Source organism: Amaranthus tricolor, chromosome 1, assembly GCF_026212465.1.
Source record: "Amaranthus tricolor cultivar Red isolate AtriRed21 chromosome 1, ASM2621246v1, whole genome shotgun sequence".
NCBI classification, from domain to species: domain Eukaryota; kingdom Viridiplantae; phylum Streptophyta; class Magnoliopsida; order Caryophyllales; family Amaranthaceae; genus Amaranthus; species Amaranthus tricolor.
Genome location: NC_080047.1, coordinates 2,627,887 through 2,652,617, shown reverse-complemented (window position 1 = coordinate 2,652,617; position 24,731 = coordinate 2,627,887). Strand labels below are relative to the sequence as shown.

Genomic DNA, 24,731 nt, shown 5'->3' with positions numbered 1-24,731 from the left:
CAAGTTCATATTTTAAAAAAATTTTTGAATAAATTTGGGACATAAAATCGAGATTCTCCTTAGGAGAAGACATTACTAGAAAGATATGTTAGCACTAAACATTTATTATCTGTTTACATTGTAATTTGTAAATGAATGCATGCTTTCGGATGTTTTAAGCCTCAAGCGATGAAAACCTTTTTTTGTTTTATGTTTTTGGATTTGGAAGAAAGTGACAAAAACTCCATTTGTACATCTTTTGTTTATGACATTAAATGATTTTTGAATATCATGAGCTAGATTAGATTATTGATACTTTTTACAAGGTGAGTTAGGTGTTTCGAATAAGTTTAAAATTAGATCTTATGTCCAAATTGATTTCTACATAATTATAAATTTATTTTTAAAGACGGTAAGTTCATCTATTTCCTAAGTCGGATTTTTGTGATATAAAAGTTCCAGTTGATTCTAAATATTTTCTTATTGCCTGGCAAGGGAAACATGCGAGGTAGAATACCAATTTCAGAACAATTTTTTTTCTTGTTTTATTACTTATTTATTTGATTTTTTTTTACAGCTCTAAACATGGAGAATCTGACCACTCATAACAAACTAATACATTTCTTTGCCCTATATCCCGATTCTCCAAATCCCATCCTTGCTTTCCTTCAAAGACAAAGAACATAAAGAAGAGCAATAATAGCCATTCTAGTCCGTGCGGCTGCATCTCACTTGCACGGCCAATGATTTAATTGAAACTCCTGCACAATTGTTGTTGCCATTGTTGAACAGTTTCCTGTCAACTGGAATTGTGCAGCTATCTTTTCCTAAACAATGCTGCTGGAAATAAGGAAAAGTGTTAGTACTTGGCATGATCCATAAATTATCGATCTAGCAAAAAAGATCTCAACTATATTTAGTTTTCTGACCTGCTCAACAATCTTTTGGGTATCCGGATAAGTGCAGTTGCCAAGGAGGAAGTAACCACAAACACCAACAGGATTACCAAAACTAGCAAACTCAACGCGACTGATGATCTTGTTCTTGGGGCACTTGAGCGATGCCTTGGGTCTCAAGTCATCAATTGCAGCAAGGAAATCTCCTTCATCTCTCTTCCAGGACATCACATTGGGTGCCATGTCCTCTGCAATGTAGCTGCAGATGGTGTCACGGTTCACTATTTCAATCTGCACTCTGTCGATATTCCCTCTTGACTCGTCAAAAATCACCAAGAAATTGTCCCTAGGCTTTAAGAATGCTCTTGGGATGTGGTACCTATCATAAAATTAGCTTTCTTTGTTATTTATACAAAAATAATTCAAATAACCCTTCAGGCCTTCACTCCTGAATTACAATCAATGTCAGTAAAATTTTCCCTTTTAGACGGAGTTTGAGGAAATAGGATGTAGACAACCTCATCTTTTGTAAGAAATAAAAAGGTGGTATTTTTAAATGCCCTTGTAGAAACATTGCATTCTGCAACTTTACGTAAATAAGAAGCGCACATTATATGAGCTCAACTTACTCTTTTTGAGAAGGCTCTTTTTTTACACTTAGGAAGCTAGACCAGTAGCGTCCTATGCTTCGTCCATTAACCCAAACCATTCCTTTGCACATGTTTGCCATCCTTATAGCGACAGGGTCATCTCCTTCTGGTGCATCAAAATAAGTCTGCAAACAAAGTTTTGATTTAACTTTATGGAACTTATTGGTAAATGGAAAACTATTAACACTCATAAAAGCTTTTTAGAAATACTTCATCTGAATCAAACTACTAGCAAGTTGCAACATTTTCTCAATACAAATTTCTTCAGTAAAATAGTTGCACTGAACGGATAAATGTTACCTTATACCAAGTGAAAAGTTCCCTAGCTCCTGTTGCTGGAGCCCATTTCGCCTTCTTTGAGCCTTCTTCAGTGAAGTATTGATGTTTCTCTCCTTCCATTCCAATCTGCAGTTAAATTTTAAGTTCATTTTTTAGGCCCTTTCCATAATATTAAACCAGCACTAGTATTATATCCTTTGAAGTCCAATGATTCTTTGTTTTTTTCACCTTGTGATGCCAACCATTAAGTGAAAGATCAATATTTCCGGTACCCAAACCTTGGATCCCCAAGTTTTTCAGCCCTGTCCATCTTTTCTCCATATTGCTTCCTCCATCCTTCATTTATCAAATGAAGTTAAAAAATCTTGGTTTATTCATCGTCAAATATTTATTTGCATATTTAATTATGAGTATTTTTGAAATGAAGGGGACATAGAGATGATTTTTTTTTCCTCTTACAGGCATTCCAACTGCACTGCTCAAGACAGTTATATTGTTGAGACCTTCCTTCAATCTTATGCCCGCCTGATAAGTGAATGCTGCTTCTCTGTGACTTCCATGTTTGGTACCTTCAAGAGTGGAATGAGGGCTAAAATTTGTCACCAACGGGTGCTTTCTAAAGCGAAAGGCGAAAGAAAAGAAGAATAATTATCGCAATAGTGTAAATATTGTAGCTATACTCTTATACCTATAAATTCTCCATTGACAAAGACATGCATGGCATGGCCAAGATGTTTCAGCCACAAAACTGGTTGGAGGGATTTTCTGAAAGGCAAGTCCACAGTGTCCAAATCTACCCTGAAAATCAACAGTTTATTACAAACTGATTAGAAAAACAATTGTTAGGTTGGATAGCTCACATTAATAACATCATTGAGACCCTATTCTTTTATAAAATACAAAACAATTCATTTTAATTGAAAAATTATATTTTAGTCGATAAAGCTATAAATATTTCATTATCCAAATGCCAATAAGTGAATCCTTGCCAACACAACTGTTTTGGGATTCAAATTTGTGCAATCTTATTATTGTAACAAGTGATAACAATGATGTTTCTGATTGAACCTTGATAGCAAACTTCCACAGCAACTTTATATAAATAAGAAGTGCACATAATTTAATGGGTTATGTCACTTAGTTAAGAGAACAGGGCAGTACTACTATGTAATTATTTGCACGTCAGAATTAGTAAAAAGTTAATTTATTTGGTAAAAATCAATTTAGTTTTAACATGAATGAAGTGAAGAGAACAGGGAGTGATAAACAATATCAAATAATAAATGATCTCTTGTTTTTACCTTGTTGTGTACCAAATATAATCAGTTTTGTCCTCGGTGGAATGAAATTGCTCCCTTGGTTCCATTGAATAGAAATTATTCATAGTTGGTAAGTGCTCAGTAGTCTTCTCCCATTTGAGACCTTTGTTAGCTCTATCAGACCTCACAAATTCTCTTGCACTGTGTTGACTTACAATCTGTTCGACTTAATTTTTTAAAGTTAATAAAGCAGACAAGATTTTGCTTTCTTACGTTTAAAAATATATATAAGGTGAGCGAAAATGTCATTATCGAAATCAAACTCAGGTTCAGACTGAGTATTGTTACAGATTAAAAAGATTGAACTGACATGATCTGTATTGTAGACAACAGTCTTGCAATCAGGCAAAATGCTGATGGATTTGGGTGGGAGCGTATGCTGTTTGCCTTTGAATTTCACAGTTTCTGATGCATGGGTTTTGTTGTTCCACAAAAATGCTGCACAAAGATTGCCTTTCTCGTAAAAACGTGCCTGATGGTTACGGAAATTAAACGAGTCAGCCATAGTACAAAGAAGTGGTAACAGAATGATGATGTGTTGAAATGCCTGAAAATGAGTTGAAAGCATCACATATTCCTCGATATGGCAAAAAACGCGTTTTTGTTTACACTTTCACAATGCGGGAAATATTGGTTTGCTTTTTTGCACTACAGAGTTAGCTTAATCATAATCAAGACTCATCACATATAAAACATAAATATATCAGTAAAATTCAGTTTTGTCGGTAAAATTAAGCTCAAGTAAAAATGTATACATAGTACAAACAGTATTAAGTGAGAAAAACAACATTCCATTACCCTAATTCAATTAAATGACCCATACTTTAACTCCATTATCCCACCTGAGCAGAGTTTATAGGGATCAACCTTACCCTATAACAAAAAAAGCGTTGTTTTTGAATGACCTTTTTAGAAAATTAAAATTACCTCCAAATCTTGACCAAATTTCTGGACACCATATCTCCCAGAAAGCAATGCTTTCTTGCTTAGAGTTAAAGCACGGTGCAAGTCTCTCAAGTGTCCCCATTTAGGTTCCCTTTTCAAACCTAATCATGAATAGTCATTTCCGATCAATTCTTATGGTTTCATAGCGTTCATGGTAGATAGTATTGCTCATGTACAGAGAAGATATAAATGGGTTTTACCATATTCATCAAGTGGAGCTTCATCATAGTAACGAGTAGTACTAAAGGCAGCTGCATTTTTCCCATAGTTTGTACCACCATAGTACTGAGTGAAACCAACAAATTATAATAGTCCTATAAGAGTTCGGAAAGATACTCTGCCTATACACAATCATATATTTCTATGGAGTTCAGTTTGTTGGCTAGGTACCATGTAATAGTTGTTATGGCTTCCGTTCTTTGAGAACCACCGTGCTACACCGAAGGCGATATCCTCAGCCGCCCTTTGAGAAGGTACATCTCCAAAAACTCTGTATCTGTGTTGTTTTTAAAATGAATTTGAAGTAAGAATAATGTTCACCACAGGATCAGTTTCAAAACGTGACTTACGATTTTGAGTTGTAAACAACTCACAAGATTATAACTTTGAAAGGAAGAGAAAAAAGCTTTCGTTGAATTGAACTTTGTTTGATTTATATTATATCATATTATCATTTAAGGTGAAAAAACATAGTCTATATAAGGGTTTTATTCAATGAATTATATGTATTTGTTAGCCTAAGTAAACCAGTCAAACTTAATGTAGTTGTGAATTAGTCCTTAGTATAGTACTTACTGAGCAGTCCAATTTTCCGTCCATAGAGATGGCTTAAAATGCGCATTTGGACCTTCGAATGTATCTCCACAATGTCTACCATTGCAAGTGTTGATCTGTATCATAAAGGAAAGAAATGGGTAGATGAAATCAAAATTTAACTAGTAAGACTTGAAGCAAATGAAAAAAAAAATCAAGTTTTAATTTTCAAGACTCAAAAAAAGTGTTTGATCACCATTAGCTAGAGAAAAACTATATCAATGGGATACTTCTATCTATATGTAACATTAATGTCATATTATCATAACACAAATTCTTGACATTTTAACACAAAGAGACTATCTCTCAGAAGACTGGCTGTTATCATAATGTATTCTTGACATTTTAACACAGGTTTATAGAGCATGGACATTTTACACATTCTTTAAACAAAAGATCTTGCTAACAAATGCCTCCAGGGCCCAGGCTCCAGGTGTTCGATAACAAGGATAAAATCAATTTTAGATAGTAAAGTTGAATATATTCAAAAATTTTATGGTAGCTTCTATAAAAAAGTGAAGTTAAAATAAAAGAGTTACCACTTCGCCAGGAGCATCTCTTTGCTTGCACATCATCCATGGCACACCAGTATTCTGAGCAACAGCCATTTTAGCTGCCCAACGAATGTATCTTTCTGCAGCACCATTTCTGTAAGCTCCTCTTATGTGATCATACTCGTTCTCAACCTAACAAAAAATAAGACAAAGAAGTATGAGGAAACTATTATAGAAGACCCTCCACAAAACATATGTAAAGGCCATTTTAATGGATCACTCTAATTTTAAATCATTTTCCTCTCGAGAATTATTGATTGGTCTAGCCGTTAGCTGTTAGCAGTTAAAGGTTTTCCCTTTCATGTTTGTAATAAAGATTTAATTCTCACCACTAACAGATAAATTTATTGGGACATGAAATTGTAAAAAAATGATCAGGAGTAGCTAATCACAAGTAATTATGGAGTGTATCTTAAGTAGAAATTGACCTGAGAAAGGATAATAGGACCTCCTTGTGAGGCAAATAACATGTGTTCTTTCATCAAGCTAATGATCTTGGTTACCCATCTCTCCATGTGTTCCTATATTTTATGTAAATTTGGTAAGCATTAATTTTGACAAAATTGTTTAATTAATTTTAATCCAAATCATCAAAATTACCATATATACTGGGTTATCCGTTCGGTATGCAATGTTGGGTTCCTTTCTCAGCCAATATGGATATCCTCTACAATAACAAGCCCTTGTTATTTTACATATTTCATTTTTGGGGAGGAGGATTTGCACAATTTGTTAGTAGTTTATTATAAAATAATGAATAATATGTGAATTACAATTTTATAGTTTAGACTTTTTAGGAATACAACCTTAATGGTTTTTCTCCGATTAAAGTCTACAACACTAAGTGCTAAATCACAAAACTCCGACCATTTAAATAAAATTTTGACCACTGAAATGATTGATTTGACCTGAACGTTATAAACATTAATACTTTGGTGACTGTAATCCGCAAATAAATACATTAAGGTTGTGATTCGTAAAAGGACTACACTTTAAGGCAGTAATCGCAAATAATTCTAAAATAATTTTTCGGCAAACATATGGATTTTATTTTGTCTTTCTTAGTTTTTTATATTCGTTTTTATGTGGTTAATAATTTTCAATACTTTCAATTATTATAGTGATATAAATATATGATAACAAAAGTAAATATTATCGTTTGAAACAAAATGCGGTTCAAGTTGTGTGATTATTTCCAAGAGATAGAACAAAAAATTTAAGAATCTTTAAAAAATAAAATAAAATTTGGAGACATGTAATTGTAATTAAAAATGTCAATACCCATGGTTCCATTCAGCTTGAACGAATGGTCCAACCCTAAGGGTTGCCCACATGCCCCTCTCACCAATTAGTTTGATGAATCTCACAATATCATTCTGGCCTGTGAAATTATACTGCGGCAAGAGTAAAAAATATATACTAATTACAATGACAAAATTTTAATCCCAACACAGAATTGACTACATCAACTAAATTGAATAAAAGCAGGATATTACTTGACCCTTCACAGGCTCATGCAGGTTCCAAAATACATAAGTTTGGATCAAATTAAGCCCTCCCTCTTTGCATTTATCTAGGATGTTCTCCCATTCCTGAAAATTGAAATTATATCAAATCAAAAAAAAAAAAAAAAAAAAAAAAAAAAACACTTACCATGAATTTGCATACAGATAATTGATTACCAAAATATATTCATGCAATTTTCTAGTTTTTAAATACTTTCGAAAAGCAAATTCTAACATGAGATAGAATAATTGTGGCATGCGACAAGCCAATGATTAATGCCATGTACGTTCCTTAATGAAGTTCTTATAAAGAATGTTTATGCGTATTAAAAAAAATAAAATCTTTTAAATAGAAAATATATTATTTTATTGAATAATAAATTTAATGAAGGAAAAGTGAGAATCATAAACAATGTAAAAATATTAAAAGAAGGTTAGTGGAAAAAATATAGGGACCACAACTAATAAAATAAATGATTTTATAGCGTTAGTGGAAAGCATTGGGACCATAAGAAATATAAAAATGTTAAAATGAGGTTAGTGGAAGATATATGGGGACCAAAAGCAATATTAAAATGAAGATGAATAAGATTATTTTTGTCTAAAATTTGTAATATAAATAAAAAGATTTTTTGTAGAACAACAAATAAAACACCACAAAATGGCAAATGAGAACTTCTTTAAGGAATAAAGTGAAATTCATCTCTATGTAAATCTTTCATCAAGTATAATTAACTAATGAGGAAAGTTTATAATATTGGTCTTATAGTGTCAAGTCAACCACTATAATTAATTGTTTATAAATATATATCTTTTTTTAAGGTCTTCAAATATATCTTTGACATTGTTGGCTATTAATTGTTATTTTAAAATGATTTTTTATTCTTAATAATTTATTTATATTTAATACATTTTTATTAAATATATAAGAGAAATCAACAGTTGGGATATGTATACAGAAGTATTGGTTAAATCAACACTTTAGATCAACTTGTGTTGTATTGCTAACAACTATCTTGCACAAAAATTAATCATTACACCTAATAAATAATAATAATAATAATAATGATAATAATAATAATAATGTCCATTATTTCAATTTTGGCATTTATAACTTTTTTCTTTTGAATTGTAATAAGCTAAAATAAAATAATTCATTAAATCATATACACTTTTTATTAATTTATTTGAAGTTGCACTTGATATTTACTTTTACAGGTCAATCAAAAATATCATCTTTATTAATTTTTTCATCAACAAGAGCAAAATTGCGTATATAGAGCCAACCCAATAACAGGAGCTCCATGAGCAGCTGCTCAGGGCCCCTGTATTGGGGAATCCCAAAATCAATAGTTACCATTATCATATTTAACTATTCACACTCTTCCTTTTCCTTCTCACCTTTAAACTTTCCCTGAATTATTTCTCCTCCATTTAAATATCAATTTTAAAAATTTTCCACCAATGTGTTTCATTTTTCAAAAGACATTTTAAAAATTTTTATACTGAATATTTAAGTTGAGGAAAAAGGTAAATAAAATCAAAATTTGAAAAGGATGAGTTGTAGGATGACATACTGAATTTTAAATCCAATTCCAAACGTTTTTATTTTCATAGATAAATTGTTTTAAATCAATATTGGCAACTGAAATAATTATTTATAATAGACCATAAGTTATCATGATGTTTTTCTGTAACTTTTCAGGTTTTCTTTTAAAATGGGTACTTGATTATCCATAAATTGAAATCTGTAATAGGACCATTTTTTAATTTTGCTCTCGTCCCTTAAAATGTGGGAGACGGCCTTTCAAACCCCACTCTAGATAAGGGTCATTTAATGACTTTGGGGTGATGGAATATTATTGTTAATCCTAATAAATCATGCATTAATATGCATGGTTTCATAAGCTTTACCTCAACAGGAACACGAGGATAATGAACTGAACCAGAGTAAAGGAGTTCTCTATTGCCATGGATCACCAAAGACCTAGAATCGTACGTAACATAAGTTGTTTCATTTGTCGCCTCGCCATGCAAGATGGTGAAGAGCACAAGGGCTAATATAGGAATATATTTATGAAATTTCATCATTATTGTCCTTTTTAATCTTTTTTTATTTAAAAAAAAGGGGGAAAAGGACGAGGGTTTAGGGTTTATGAAAAATGTGAATGATCACTCTTCCATAGAAAGGAAGAGGATACCCACAGCTTAGGGGACAAAAGAATCAATTACTTAATCTAAGGCTATATATACAATAATAATCATTGGTTGAGAAGAAAATAGGAAAAATAAATATAATCCACAAAAAAAAAAAAAACTAAATTAATGAATGGTCATTTACTTTGGTTATTAATGGTTTGGCATATAAGGGGACATAAATTATTTTAACAGTAAAATGTGGATGTTAAGTTATTGTTAGGTGTTAATTATAAGATGGTTCTAATAATACTAAAGCTTGCATAATGTACATCTATATATTTATGTAAAATTTTATATATACACAAATAACATAATAAATGAGTTTATTTTGCATGATTTATTTCGAGAAAAATAAAGGTCAAATAAGATTGAACGAGTGAGAAGCCGAGAATTATAAGTTTAGAAATATAAAATTAGTGCACGATCAATAAATTGTTTATAACGTCTAACAAGTTAAGATTTAAATTTGATAAGCACAGGGTCAAACTTGTAAATGTATATTTGCACCTAAGAGAAATTGATCTGCTTCCTCCGATTCAATTTATTTGTCACATTTTCTTATTGAGTAAAGTCATCTTAGTTGTCCCATTTTCTTTTTTTGGCATGAATTTTTTTACCTAATTACCCTCATTTGCCATGTGATATTACCAAAATACTTCCACTTAACTTACTTTATCTATACTAATTAACCCCTCCAATATAATTAAGCTACTAACTATTCCCTCCCTTTTTCCATAAAACCCACCCCCTCCCTCACTCAGATTAACCCTAATCCTAAAATCAAGCCTTCATTCTTATCTTCATCTTCCTGTGTTGGCTGTTCATGTTTGAAGATGAACATCATCATCTTCATCCTTCGTATTCTTTATCCTCATTCTTAGTTTCTCTCTCTCTCATCTTCGACTTCATCCTTAGTTTTCCTCTCTCTCTTCACTGATTTAACCTAATCCTAATATACCCTAAAACTAAATCTGGGTTTGATTCTCTCTTTCCTCTGTGTTCTTTCTTCGTAGATCTACTTTTTAAGAGTATGGATTCACCAAATTCGTGTCTTTCATGGGTTGCTTCCTCTGAGGAAAATGATTTAGTAGGTCCTCCTAATCCTTGGTTTGACTACTACCAATACGTCCCTCCTTCTCCTACCATCTATGTGGAAACGAATACTAATAAGGGAAGGGAGTTGAATTCAGAGGATGAAGAAATAGAGGGTTTGTTTGACTTGCAACTAGACATACAAGATCTTTATATTGAGAATCTTTCCCCTCTTCAGATGAAGAGTCACTTGATGATGCTGATCTAAAGCCTAATTTTGATGATGTTCATGGTCCCTTCTCTCGTATGTGGATATACATAACCTTTCCGACTTATGATGGTTTCGGTATTTTTTGTTTGTTCTTTGTTTGATATACATTTTTTTTGTGGTCTCTGATGAATTTGAGACCCTATGTACTTGTGTTTGCCCTATAATTTTTTTGAGGGTATACGTTTGATTTCTAGTTGTAAAAAAACCCTAAAAAATTGATTTGCCACCAATCTTGGATTTTGAGGGAATAAGCCACCAAACATGATGTTTAGGAGGCTATTCTCTATCCAGATTCAAGAGGCATCATTTAAGGTTAGGGTTCTCTGAGAAAGACACCAATTTGATAAACTTTGAGGCCATACAAAATCCGTTCTTGTTTTTGATTTCATTAAAATGTTTAGTCTTAAAAAATTCATGATATGTCATACATGATGTTTACATTCTAAACATTTTTTTGACCTAATGTTTCCAAAAGTGATTATTCACAGTTAACCCAAAAGTATACTCATGTATTTTCATATTTGCATCTATGCCCTTGTAATTTCCCAAAAATTATATTATTTGTTCATTTGTTGTTGTTGATCTATGTTCTTTGTGTTCACATGATTTCTGTTGATTCTGCTTCCTCATTTTTTGCTTGACTTTGTTCCTGTTCTTGTGATGCATTTGCTAGTGCTGGTTCATCATATGTTGTTGTTGTTGTCCCCCTTCCTGATTCATCATTGGTCTGTGAAGTCCCTTCTCCATTTTGGTGGAAAATCTGTTGATCATTTATGCTTAAGTAGAACAAGACGATGTCAAAGATGTTTTTTTCTACTTTTGTGTCTAAATAACATAGGGAATCGTAAATGATCTCCCTCCTTACACTCAAATACTCAAGGATTCTTCCCTCCCTTGCGAGTTTTGTCTTGTTCATATGAGGAATGTGATAGTCTATGCCCCCTAATTTTTTTATAACTTCAACTTTACATGCTTGTAGAGCGATCCAAACAAATTTCATTGTACTTGGTTTGTAGAGATTCAAATGCATTAGTAACTGCCCTCACCATTTGTGTGTAATTGTATGCTGATTTTTGATGTTGAAGTGCTTGTATTGATCTAAAAACCCTTAAGTCCAAGACATTCATGTCTGGAGAATTAGGGGGCTGCTAAACCAAATGAAAGTCAAATCCCTCTAATATTGTTGCCTCTCTGAACCCTAAATCATTATCCAAAATGTGTGGTTTGACATTGTCTTGTTGGATAAAAATTGTCTTGCTTGCTCCTTGTGGCCATTTGTTTCTTGTTGCTGGCAATATGTTTAGCACAATCATATCCCTCATGTGATTCTTGGTTATTGATTGTATCGTTTTGGTCTCCATGTCCCTTTTCTTCCTGTTCTTTAAGCTCCTCTGAGCTGGAACTTGAGTTGCAAAAGGAAAGATTCCTATCTTTCCATTAAATATTTGTTCACCATCATTTGAAAACAAAGGTTTAGCCATTGCACTCATAAATATAATTTTTGGCACATATCTTTTGGATAGAATTTCTCTATGTGGTTCCTCCTCTCCAGGTGTGAGATAGTATGTTTGTTGTGTCTTAGTGAGATAAAATAGATTCTCATCTATGTGTACAATATTTGACATGTCATTGAATCTAAAGTTAATTCCCTCATAATCTAGAATGCAACGAGAAAGACAAAAGATTAACCTGTCAAGCTTATTTTTTTCATTTAGGAGTGGTTTAATTGCATTGGTGTGCTTTCTTATGATCTTCTTTTTCTTCCACCTCCACCCATTGCTTTGGCAACTGCAGCTTAACTTGTTTTTTTAGCCTTTTCTAAGCTCTTGAACTTTGTGTCATCAAAGATGATTTGTCCCCTTGATTTCTTCCCCACACTTTTGTTGTGTATATTTATTGGGAATGAGTTTTGTTGTTGTTGTTGTTTGACTTGGCTCCATATTCTTGAGATGATCTTTCTACTGACCTTGTACTTTGTTGACATTTCCCCCATGATTCCATGTGCTGACTTGTCTTTATTGTTGACAGATAAAAGCAACTCATGCATAATTTGTTTCCTAATGTATTTATCTATTCCCTTGAGTTTTCCATGTTAATTGAAGCTGAAGCAATAAATGAAGTGAAAAGTGTGGTTTTATTAATTGTGGTTGTCCCTTTTATAAGGCTGCTGCTATTCCGTTGGTTTTTTTGTTGTTCCTAGCACCAAAGTGATCTGAATTCATTTTTGTTGGCTGATTTTTGGGTATTCCTGGCGCCAACTTCCTCTGAATTTATTGTACTTGGCGCCTTTCTGTTTTGGTTGTGTGTTTGATTTCTAATTTGGAGATGAATGTCTATCTTGGATTTCTGTTTTGTGAAATTAACTCTTCATTTGGGAAACATTTTCGGATTTACATGACTTTACTTAAAAATGGACTTGTTGCCTTTGTAGCTAATTAATCTAAATTAAACACTAAATGCATATTGTTTTTGTTTTAAAAATCTGAAGTCATTGAGAGATTTAATATCCGCATGCGTATGAGGCAAGAGGATTGTTCGTTATCGATTGCCGTAAAAAAGACGTTGAAGAAATGAAGATGTTTGTTTATTTTAAGTTTTCAATTTGTAATTTAAATTATGTAATTTTAGTTTAAATACTTTAGAAATTTGTTATATGAAATTATGGATTGTAATTATGTAAATTAAAAGAATTTTAACATGCAATTGTATTGTCCCTTCAAATTTGAATTCTACCTACTTTATTAATGAAAAAGGAGGAAATCATTAGTAATTAATCCATACTCTTAAAATACCCCAACTACTCACTTTTAGGTGGTCCCCCTACTACCCTTAATTTGTGTGTCCAACCCAAATGTGACAAGTAAATTGAATTGGAGGGAGTAATATTTTTGTAATTAATCATTTAGGTTCAGTAGAGCATTTTTGCGCAAAGACATTATGAATTATTTATCAATATGTATAGGAGTAATAAATAAATAATCCTTCACTTCTTTTTTGTTTTTCTCGTTTACTTTTTGCACAGTTTTTCAAACATATTTTGAGTTTCAATATCTCTAAATACGCATCATAAAAATTTATGAAAAAATAATAAAAATGTATTCCTATAAATTTAAGACGAATCTAACGAGATCTTACATGAATATATTTATTTTTTATATATGTCTCAAAAACCTTAATCAAATTTCTACCTCTTGAAAATTGAATATTCTAAAAGGAAAGAACATTAGAGTACGAAGCAAGTAACTTTTTTCTGTATGTTTATAAATATCTAATATCATGTAAATTAATTTATGAATTATTTTAAAGAAAGCCAAAGATTACATATAATTGAATTAAGGTAGAAGGTTCATGTTGTGCCAAATCCCAAATCTCCTTGTTTGATCATATTATTGTACATGTTATGTCTTGCACTTTAAAGAGAGAAGATGTGAATGCTATAGGATATGAGGAATTGAGGTTTGTATGACTCCATAAAGTGATCAAAAAAGTGAAATTAGACTGCCTTGAACGAGACAAGGATAATAAAGGAGGGTGCCTCAAACGAGGCTAAGGTGAAAGGAAGTCAGTAAAGGCCGAACTACAGGTGCTCATTTGAGCACTTGATCCGCTATTCAAGTGGCCTGGTCAAGAGGCAGAGTGTTTCTGTTTCGTGGGCCTGCTCTTGGGAGACAAGTAGTCACTTGTCCTAGGGTTATTATAATGATTTGGAGGCCTATATAAGCGATCAAATTAGTATTGGGAATATAAAATTGAGGCTATTACATTGAGAGTAACTAATGTTTAAGCCAAGAGAGTTTCTTCTTCATTTTTTTAGATTTGAAAGTGATCTCTATTAAAAGTGAGATCTTTATCTTAGAACTTATTCTCAAGAGTGTGAGGGTTTAGTTTATTGATGTATTGTTGTGTTATTAATGTATTAAACATTGTTTAAGGGGATTATCTTATAAACTTGTGTGTGTTAGTTTTTGCCTCCACTATTTTGTTGCTTTGTTTTTCAATTCATAATGGATAAACAATTAATGTTTAACCTATCAGTTGTACAACGTAACTGCGTATTATCACACTTCGATTAGACTTCATCTAAAACTTTTGTCAACTGGAGTACTTAAATATATTGGTATGAAATCAACTACTAAAATATACAAAGTTTATAATAATAATATTATTTTCACCCATTACACAAATTTTCTAAATCAGCAGCTGCTTACTAAAACTATTTATTTTTAGTAAGTTATACAAAACCTAATGTTAATGTGTCTAGATAGTTTCAAGTTCTTAGATGATATTATGAGGCATGTAAAGTGTAGGTGTGTTCATTTTTTATGCATCGAATTTGTATGAATTTTTTAAAGTAATATATATATATATATATATATATATATATATATATATATATATATATATATATATATATATATAATAAAGGTAATACAACATAAAAAAAAAAGATCAATAAATAACCCTCTTAAGTAGAAAAACCACAATTGTTATAAATGAGAAATGAGATACAACTTTTTACAAAAGGTCTGTATAAACAAAAAAAATGTTAATGTACACCAAAAATAATTTTTTTGCTATTTTTGGAAGCCAATCTTAACATAATCCTGAAAAACACAACACACCTAAATATGCAATTAAGGGTAGAAAAAGAAGGAATAAATGCCTTTGTTTAGAACTAAAAAGAAATTTTGCTATTTGTTGCTCTCTCATCTAATAATAGCGTATATATTCAAACATAGAAAAGTGAGGATCATACTGAATTTTAAAAATAGTAAATATTCATAAAGTTTTTTAATTAAAATCCAAAATTAATCACCCACTTCCTTTTGATTTTCCTTGCAGAGGGTAAGTTCTAAGGAAAATTTGTAAATTTCATATAACTTGAAAACTAAATCTAATTTCTATTTTATCTTTTGTTGCAAGATATGGGGAGAAAATCTAAAGAATATTTTATAATTATCTTTTTCCTCCTATTCCTTACGGTGAATTGTGAGGACGAGAAGATAATAGGAAAAGTTACTTACGATCATAAATCTTTAATTATTCACAACAACAGGGAGCTTCTCTTTTCTGGTTCTGTCCATTATCCTCGTGTTCCTGTTGAGGTACTTGCGAAAATTTGATTAATTTTTTAAACGCAATTTAGTTATTGTTTCATCTCTATGTCACATAGCAGCTTTCGATTTAAAAGGGCATAAGGATAAGGGTTGGATTCATTATTTACAAAATCTTACCCAGCAATACAAATAAATTGTTTTCGATTGATAGCTTGCAAATATTATCAACTTTGCATAAATCGGAAAAAACATACTGAATGAGCCGTTTTACTAAATTGTAGCTAAATGAATAATGGTATTCATTTATTCAATATTATGGTAAACCAGGAATGGGAGGACATCCTCGACAAATGCAAAGAAGGAGGCTTGAATGTGATACAAACTTATGCCTTTTGGAACGTCCACGAGCCTATTAAGGGCAAGGTAAAATAAATTGGTTTGTTCTTGCCAATTTTTAGTGAAGAGTTCCTATAAATAATCTATAAGTTTAACTTCAACTTTGATTCTTGTACTTCCGGCCAGAATTAATATTTGATACAAAAAATTGTATATTTTATAATCAGCTAGTCTCTTGAGAGATTGTCTCTTCGACGAATCTCAAGCCCAGTCCATTAAAGATTAATGTCTACTTATCGTATTTTTAATGTCTACTTACCTTATTCTTAATGTTTATTTACAGTATCCTTAATGTCTATTTTTAATGTGTTAAATATGTACTTACATTATTTTTAATGCTTACTTAAAAAAATTTTAAAAATATATGACGGGTCAACCCAATTAGAAATGATCTCTAAAAGAGACCGTCTCTCATAAGAATTTGTATTTTATAATTATTTAGAGAAATATTATGAATTGGCCAAGTGGATGGGACTTTCTTCCACCTTTACAATAAGGGTACGATTCTCACTAAATTACAGCATGATTATTTCCCTTCCCCTCTTGCTGACATCAAACTTGCCACAAATTTTAAAAATATAGTTATTTAATAATCATGACATGAGATCAAAATCCAACTACAATACATTCATTCACTCCCATATACACAACATTTCATATTCCAACGACACTAGCCAGCTTGCTGCCTCGCTCACATCTGAGCTCATCCTAACCCGAGTTGGTTGATCACATGTAAATGAATGTACAATTATAAAAATAAAAATGTTTTATATGCGACTCAATATATATCAAGAAACTACAAATATTGAATTCAATTGATTATTGTTTTGCAGTATGAATTCACTGGCCAAAATGATATTGTGAGGTTCCTTCGACTAGTTCATGAAAGAGGCATGTTCGCCACCCTTAGAGTTGGGCCATTCGTTCAAGCTGAGTGGAATAACGGGTATGAAACTTTGTACTGTTGTTATTTTTCCTATTATAATTCTTCATAGTGAATTTTATAACTTTAAAATGGTGATATTAATGGCAGAGGATTACCATTTTGGTTAAGAAAGGAGTCAAACATCACATTTCGTACTGAAAATGCAATCTTTATGGTAAAATATCATCCCTTACTAAGTTAATTTAAAGTTAAAGTTTCAACAAAATTAGTTTCATGTGTTGACAACGGTTTACTCTATGTAGAAACTGTCAGAGAAATGGGTCACAAAGATTGTATCCATTATGAAGGAAAACAAGTTATTTGCTTCACAAGGTGGTCCTATTGTGTTGTCTCAGGTATACATTTCTCTACAAATCATATTAATCCTATGTCGTACTGATACTGCCACATTAGACCTTTTATATCCAGAGATTTTAAGGCCAAATGTAGCAATCTCGGTGGGATAGAAGAGAATGACTTACATGAGCTGGAAAAAGACATTTCTCTCCTAATAGGACTATTCGTTCCAAACTTAGTTTTGTTGAACAGACCTTATGGAATATTATTGTTTTGAGGTGACCAACACCCTTAGTGTTCTTGTTGCAATTTGCTCAGATTGAGAACGAGTATGATCATGTTAGAGGAGCATTCAAAGGAGGTGCAGCCGAAAGATACATCCATTGGGCAGGGCGCATGGCTCTAGCCCAGAAAACTGGTGTCCCATGGATGATGTGTGAACAAAAAGATGCCCCTGGTGAAGTGGTAACACTTTTCTACTCTTACTCATTTATGTACATTTTGTTTTACTTAAACTTTGGCAGTCGTCTTTCTAAGTGACAAACACAATAAAATGAGGTTGATAATAAAGGTACAAGCCATGTTACTTAATTTACTAATCGTGATCTCCATGAACTGTGAATAAAAAAACAAATTTAAGAATACTTAGGCTAGTTCAGATCCAAATAACAGATTTGGTTTGATCATTATAGATCAATGCTTGCAATGGAAGACATTGTGGAGAAACATTTGATGGTCCAAATGCACCCGATAAGCCATATTTGTGGGCTGAGAACTGGTCTACTCAGTAAGCACTTATTACCACTAGCATCTATGAACTTATGCTTAATTATGTAATAGTTCCTGCTCATGTGATAAAAAGAATTAATTTCTTGTTTCATGGTTTATTGTAAACTACAGGTACAGAGTTTTTGGAAGGGATCCTTCTCAAAGGTCCGGTGAAGATATTGCCTTTGCTGTGGCACGATGGTTCTCCAAGAATGGAAGCCATACCAACTATTACATGGTATTTAATCAATAAACTATTCTTTCTCACCTTGATTTTCATTTTTGTTGTATTTTAAATGGGTTTTTTTTGCCAAGAACTACATTTTGTAAGTTAAAAGTTGTCAAAATCTCTATACAAAATGACATTTTCGTGTGCAGTACACAACCTTATACTTGAGGTGTATCATCTTCCTTTCTTGCACTACACTATTAGAGAGGGATGTAACTCAATTTGAGATCTTTTGAGTTCTGTCTTTGTAGCCATCTCTAATAACCAAATTTTTAGTGTCAAAATGGTAATGCTAAGCAATCCGTGTAGCAGACTCAAAACTTAAGTAGGTTAATAGAAGAAAACTAAGGCTGCTCTCCTAAACATCAAATCCTTAGCTTGCTCAGGCAGGAACATTTTGTAAAAGGAAATGTTGATAACTTAAATTTGTAAAGGATATTTTTTAGTGAAATTGTTCTGTTTTATTAACATCTTTAATATGTCTAAATGTTGAAGTACCATGGAGGTACAAACTTTGGAAGAACAGGTGCTGCTTTTGCTACCACTCGCTACTATGATGAAGCTCAACTTGATGAATATGGTACATCTTATTCTAATAATATGAGAATTCAGAAAATATACCCAAATTGATTAATGAACCTTATTTGTATATATACAAGTGTGTGATTAATCACTTACTGTTTAGGCTTGAGAAGGGAACCCAAATGGTCACACACAAGGGATCTCCATTATGCTATAAACCTATGCAAGAAAGCTATCCTCACCGGGAAATATCACGTAGAGGTGTATAGCAAAAAATTGGAGGTAAGCATTATGTTATGTTTGAGATTTAAGATGTTTTAACATATACTTTGGCTTTCCTTTGAATTTTCACCATCGAATCAAAAAACTGTCACGACTTCAAAATGATGGTAGCCGGAGGGGAAGCAGTGATTGAAATTATCATTGGTGGCTAAATACTTATGTTCTTATTATGTGCAATATTCAGGCACGTTATTACGAGAGGCAAAACCTTTGTGCGGCTTTCTTATGGAACAACGAGAGTCATGAGAAAAAAACCATTAAGTTCAAAGGCAGAGAGTTCACCCTTCCACCTAAGTCTATCAGCATCTTGCCTGATTGCAAGACTGTCGTCTTCAATACAGACAGTGTAAGTGCCGACTATTCTAATTGTAAAGAAAAATGTATCCAAAAGGATGAAAAGACTTGTTCATTCAACTTTTCTATTTCAAATCCTTTTCTAAATCGAACCATGGAAAACAGAAAAAACAATTTTCGGACAAACCTTTTTCCCAGACTAAACACAACCTAAGTGTGCCTTAAAATTATTTTAAATCTTGTGCATGATAAATGGGCAAACAGCTGGTATCACAACATTCGGCAAGGGAATTTGTTAGATCCGAAAAGGCTAACAAGAAACTAAAATGGGAAAAGACTCAAGAAGGTCTCCCAACTAAATTTGATACATATTCAAGGATGCCATTGGAGCAGTTTCAACATGTTGAGGACAAAACTGACTATTTATGGTACAAAACTAGGTAATAATCCCTTTCCACGATTTAAGTGTATATTTGATCACTAATATCATTAGTTACATATTAGTAAAATTTAATCAATGATTCAAACTTATTTTCAAATAAAATTGAATCGAACAAGAGCGAAAGTAACATTTACATAAAAACTATCAAATGTAGTGTAGAATTAGCATATTTAACATTTAAAATGAACGAGCTAGCGTTAATTTCTATCAATAAATGTATGTAATGTACAAATTGACATATTCTAAATTCTTCTTTTAACTTTCAATTTGCAGTGTAGAATTGGACAGCGTAGACTTACCTTTCAGAAAGTCTCTTAAACCAGTCATACAATTTTTCAGTCTTGGTCACTCCTTGCAAGCCTTTGCCAATGGAAAATACTATGGTATGATAATTAACTTTTATTTCATGAAAATCTTACCATTTTTTATGTAAACCAAGTGTTCCCGTGGAAAAGTTCTATTAAATTAAGTACATGGGCAAAAAACACACCTTTACTATAACCAAAAAAGAATCTTTGAATTATCATTCTTCCTTTTATCTTTAGTGTACACTTTATGCTCAAAGCTCATAACACATGTGTCTTTGAGCGACAAGGAAGAATGCATTTCATTTGAGTGTGGTAATGAAAATTCATTTTAATTTAAATTTACGAGAAAACGCATATCAAATTATCAATTATCCATGGTATGCTTTACCAATTTCAATTTCAATGTCATAAAATTTCATTACCATTTGGCAAAGCGTTATTGTTTGAAAATAAAATTCCTCAATGAAACCTAATTATACGTTCTATACATAAAATTGAAAAAAAAAAATTCGCTCAATACAATAAATTCAAAATTTGTACTCTGTAGACCATATTTTGATCACCATTTCTAACTCAAAACTTACATTTTTCCTTTTAAAGGAACATTCCATGGAATCCACAGAGTGCAACCTTTCTTTTACCAAACGGCTTCATTACTAAAGGAGGGTGTAAACGAAATAACGGTTTTAAGTAGCACGGTGGGAATGCCGGTAAGAATACTTTGGCTGATTATATTATTATGTTATTTAACTTGTAATTATCAATAGTGTTTAATGAATCCAAATAATTATTAAACAAAACTAATTTTTAATGATTGCCAATGTTATGAAGGATAGTGGAAGTTATATGGAAAAAAGGTGGGCAGGGCTAAAGACCTGCATCGTCTTTGGTTTAGGTACAGGAGAACTTGATCTTACTTCCAATGGTTGGCATCATCAGGTATAAAGCACTATATTAAAGCCCTCGTTTACCTTAATTTTGATGAATCGAACTTAATTTTAATCATTTTTATGGAACCAAATTTATCATTATTGAATATTATTGTTATAAGATGCCTAAAACATTTAAAACAAAATGCAGATTGGTTTACAAGGAGAGAGACTTCAGTATTTCACAGAGGAAGGAGCAAAGAATGCAGAATGGAAACCAGCAAAGGGACCTGGAGAGTACCTTAGTTGGTACAAGGTAGCGAAACGACTTTTTAAGTGTTAATACTTTGTTCCTTTTTAATTGCAGCGTTTCTCCTTTATGTGAAACTTTTTGAGAGAATTGTTGCGATTAAAAGAGGAAATGTTGAAGTACTAGTCAATCAGAAGAAAAAATAGTTGATTGCATCAAATATTTGATTGACCAAGTTTATAACTTGAAATCTTTTGTAGACCTACTTTGATGCCCCAGATGGAAATGATCCAGTAATTATCAGGATGGAGAACATGACTAAAGGAATGGTTTGGGTTAATGGCCGTTCCATAGGACGTTTCTGGCCAGCTTTTGTTACCAAAGGGAACAAACTACCTTCTCAAGTCGAGTAAGTCTAAAGAAAAACTTTTAGAGTATAGGAGTACGGAAATCATAATTTCGGATATGCAGATCAAACGTTATGATTGTTTAATCCAACAAATGAGTTTTGATTAGTTTGATTACACATTGCTATTGTTGTTGTATGTTGATTTTAATATGGTAATTGGATTGTTCAGGTTGGGTCATTTTAAATTTGTTGTATTTTTGTTCTAGGTTGGGGTAAGTGGAAAATTGTTTGAATTGAGACAAATGAAGGTTAAGTTGTTCGAATAACATCAGTTTTATGTTGAGTTCACGTCAATTTTCAATTAGGTCAGATCAAAGTTGAGTTAAGTACATATTGGGTCAAATCACTAACAAGTGAGGATGAGGTTGCGTACATCACCCCCCAAACTCCACCCTAGGTGGGAGCCGTTTAGTGGTGTTGGGGCAATGTTTTGTTGTTGTTGTTGTAAATATTGGGTCTGATCATTTGTGCATCTCTAAGCTTTATCGGGTCTAATAATGTGTTGATGATTAAGCCTCATAGCTATCCAATTGTGGTTGCAGGTACCGCATTCCAAGATCATACATGAAGCCAGTAGACAATTTTCTAGTAGTGTTTGACGAAGATGGAGGAAATATAGACACAGTTCAAATCGAAACAGTGACTCGAGATGTAATTTGTTCCATGGTGGGAGAGGACTTTCCTCCCCACGTTTTAAGTTGGGTAAGGGATCCTCGTGACATCATTATTCCAGTTGAGGAGCCAAGGCCTAAAGCAAATGTCAAGTGCCCTAAAGATAAGATCATTAGCAAAGTTGAATTTGCTAGCTTTGGAAATGCCAGAGGAGCTTGTGGCTTCTACATGCTTGGCAATTGCACCGCTCCCAACTCCCTTAAGGTTGCTGAGCAGGTAATTATTGTGGTTTTGGTTGAAATTCCCTTGGTTTTTGAATTAAAAAATTCTAAAGAATCCATGATTTGGTCAACTCTTCAAACTAAGTGCCAAATAATGTTATCATATGTTATATTCACCAATTTTACCCTCTCAATTACAATTCTGATCAACTCTAATTAGTTGAACAAAACCAACATACTCTAAATACTACCTCACTTGTATTTACATATGCCTAATGCATAAGAAAAAACATAAGCTGGTGAAATTATAGATATTTATGACCAAAATTAAGCGTTAGGAAACTCAAAAATCCAAATAGTGCAAGTATTAATATATGACTATAATACTTTTACCACATTTTAAAGATTTGGATTATGGTTGAGGATGATGTTTCACCTAGCGTTGGACCTTCTGACCATATATTTTCGTATACTTACTCCTTAAGATTGTTAAAAGTGACGAATATTTGGTTTGCTTTTTTTGTGAGCAGTATTGCTTAGGAAAGGAGAGCTGCTCGGTTCCAGTTGATAGGAATTTATTCGACAAAACTTGTCCAGAAATGCAAAACCAAAAACTAACCATTCAAGTGAGGTGCACCTTCAAGAAATGATCGCCATTACTAACTCTTTTGTATGTCTATGAATTTGAATATAAATATTAGATTTAAGGGTTACATTGCCATTAAAAAGAATTAAGTTATTGAGAAAGTATAGATAGTTGTACTACCTTATTATGGGTAGAAAATATTGTAGCTAATTATAACAAGACGTTGTAGTTCAAATGATTTGGAGAGTAATTGTAGAAACTCATTTCCAGATCAGCATAGTACATTACTCTGGCGCTTGGTGTTTAGCCTTATGTGAAAAAAATCCAACAAAGATTTGAAATTTTTATATGCATATTAGTATTTGATAAAACAGTGACTATTCTAAATGGTGTGCAAATTTTATGGGTTTTAGAGACTCAACTTTTAGATATTTCTGATAATTCGTTTCTTAGCATCAATTTAGTTGGATTTTTCGACTTAAATATAAAATTATTATCCTGACTTAAAATCAATGTGGATCCAAAGTTCATATTGGCACCTCGTGCACTAACTTGGCTACGCCTAACACACCGTCTTTTAGCAGAAACTAAGAATTTGCGGTTGTCGATCACATTCGATGATTTTGGGTGATATTTTGCACTATGATTTTAAGTCAAACTGTCAAATATTCAATTTCAATGTAAATGATCTCACATTCAGATATCCTACCCATATTGTTCAAATTTTCATAAATCTAAAATAAAGAAACTGTAAGTTTTAAATTAAAAGGGGGTGGAATACCTACTCAGCCAAGTCCGAATACCCAATTAAATGCACCGTAATGAACAGAAGCAGCACAAGAAGGCAAACATCAACCAAATGTATCATCGCCTGCGCAACAAGAAGCATAAATCAGGATTACCTCATGATTAAGCAACAGATGAATAACAGAAAATGTACTATGTGATCATTCCTCAGTAATAATTGACAACAACTCACACAAGGCGAAGAAGAAAATTGTGGTGAGGACATCTCCGCCAGTTTCAGACTTTCTGTGGTTTTAATCTCTGAATAATTGAAACCCTAATAAACGGAAATTCAATACGAATCATCCGACAAACCCTAGATTCTCTAATGATTCTAATATATTCTTGTTTGGTAAGAGAAGATATCGAGTAAAACCCATTGATGGAAGTTGGAACGAACTCCAACGATTGCAAAATTGGTTCGCTGAGTGGCGTGAAGGGGGCGGACTGCGGTTGCATAATATTTTTAAATTTGTATTTTTAAGCATGATAAAATTAAAATTAAATTTTTGCATTACATCAATAAAGCATGAGATAAAATAAAGCATATAAAATTTGTGAACTTGATTGTTTTATTGACCGACCCGCAAAAGTCCAATCTTCAAGTTTTATCTAAGGAAATATTATTTCTAAAAGGCCAATTTTTTGGCCATCTGCAAATAAAGAGATTTCAAGTAAAGCAAATCTACAGTGACCGATTAACTCTAATAATTTTTAAAAAAAAATTAATTTCTTAACCTAATAAATTTTTCATCTTCCCTGTAATCTTCATTCAATCTCTTTTCCTACTTCTCTCTCTTCAATCTCCCTATTTCTTGAAGCTCAAATGAATAGGTAGTGGTTCTTCTTCTCGTGGGCACAGTGTAAACTCAAACAATGTTAAATGTTATCACAAATTGGAAGCTAAATTGAAAATTGTTCGTAAGGGACCAAATGCAGGTTAGAAATTCTATGCTTGCCCAAATTGGCCAGTAAGTTAATTAATTATATTTGTATTTTTAGTTGTTGTTCTTGCATTTTCAAGTGGTCATTTATT

General features: G+C 32.3%; 2 protein-coding genes across 5 annotated transcripts; one reads left to right on the top strand and one right to left on the bottom strand.

The window, feature by feature from the left end:
- Window positions 1–184: 184 nt before the first annotated feature.
- Window positions 185–24,188, bottom strand: LOC130798835 (beta-galactosidase 13-like). 4 transcript variants are annotated; one of them, XM_057661941.1, is made up of 20 exons: window positions 23,889–24,188; window positions 23,691–23,780; window positions 6,932–7,027; window positions 6,717–6,829; window positions 6,036–6,102; window positions 5,864–5,956; window positions 5,421–5,567; window positions 4,864–4,958; window positions 4,459–4,564; window positions 4,269–4,353; window positions 4,051–4,169; window positions 3,434–3,595; window positions 3,106–3,281; window positions 2,493–2,602; window positions 2,264–2,373; window positions 2,033–2,140; window positions 1,826–1,930; window positions 1,505–1,650; window positions 909–1,254; window positions 186–819 (listed from the first exon to the last, which is right to left on the bottom strand). In XM_057661941.1, the coding sequence occupies exons 4-20, from the start codon at window positions 6,767–6,769 to the stop codon at window positions 688–690; spliced, it is 2,160 nt and encodes a 719-aa protein (XP_057517924.1). In that variant the 5' UTR covers window positions 6,770–6,829; window positions 6,932–7,027; window positions 23,691–23,780; window positions 23,889–24,188; the 3' UTR covers window positions 186–687. The 4 variants fall into 4 exon arrangements, with proteins under 4 accessions (XP_057517915.1, XP_057517924.1, XP_057517926.1 ...); XM_057661943.1 differs by having other exon boundaries at window positions 23,695–23,780; XM_057661932.1 differs by lacking the exons at window positions 23,691–23,780; window positions 23,889–24,188 and adding an exon at window positions 8,855–9,172 and having other exon boundaries at window positions 185–819.
- On the top strand, window positions 15,368–23,145 carry LOC130796864 (beta-galactosidase 14-like). Its single transcript, XM_057659288.1, has 19 exons — window positions 15,368–15,547; window positions 15,827–15,922; window positions 16,729–16,841; window positions 16,929–16,995; window positions 17,084–17,176; window positions 17,436–17,582; window positions 17,810–17,904; window positions 18,018–18,123; window positions 18,610–18,694; window positions 18,800–18,918; window positions 19,103–19,264; window positions 19,477–19,652; window positions 19,928–20,037; window positions 20,563–20,672; window positions 20,794–20,901; window positions 21,043–21,147; window positions 21,342–21,490; window positions 22,033–22,378; window positions 22,854–23,145. The coding sequence occupies exons 1-19, from the start codon at window positions 15,368–15,370 to the stop codon at window positions 22,971–22,973; spliced, it is 2,487 nt and encodes an 828-aa protein (XP_057515271.1). The 3' UTR covers window positions 22,974–23,145.
- Window positions 24,189–24,731: the final 543 nt, after the last annotated feature.

Coding starts and splice junctions, on each gene's coding strand:
- LOC130798835 (XM_057661932.1), bottom strand. CDS start 9,031: ATGATGAAATTTCATAAATATATTCCTATATTAGCCCTTGTGCTCTTC. Junction 2,603..3,105: donor TATATTTGGTACACAACAAG/GTAAAAACAAGA, acceptor GTTGATTTTCAG/GGTAGATTTGGACACTGTGG. Junction 820..908: donor CCCAAAAGATTGTTGAGCAG/GTCAGAAAACTA, acceptor CCTTATTTCCAG/CAGCATTGTTTAGGAAAAGA.
- LOC130796864 (XM_057659288.1), top strand. CDS start 15,368: ATGGGGAGAAAATCTAAAGAATATTTTATAATTATCTTTTTCCTCCTA. Junction 16,842..16,928: donor CAAGCTGAGTGGAATAACGG/GTATGAAACTTT, acceptor TATTAATGGCAG/AGGATTACCATTTTGGTTAA. Junction 21,148..21,341: donor AGTACCTTAGTTGGTACAAG/GTAGCGAAACGA, acceptor AATCTTTTGTAG/ACCTACTTTGATGCCCCAGA.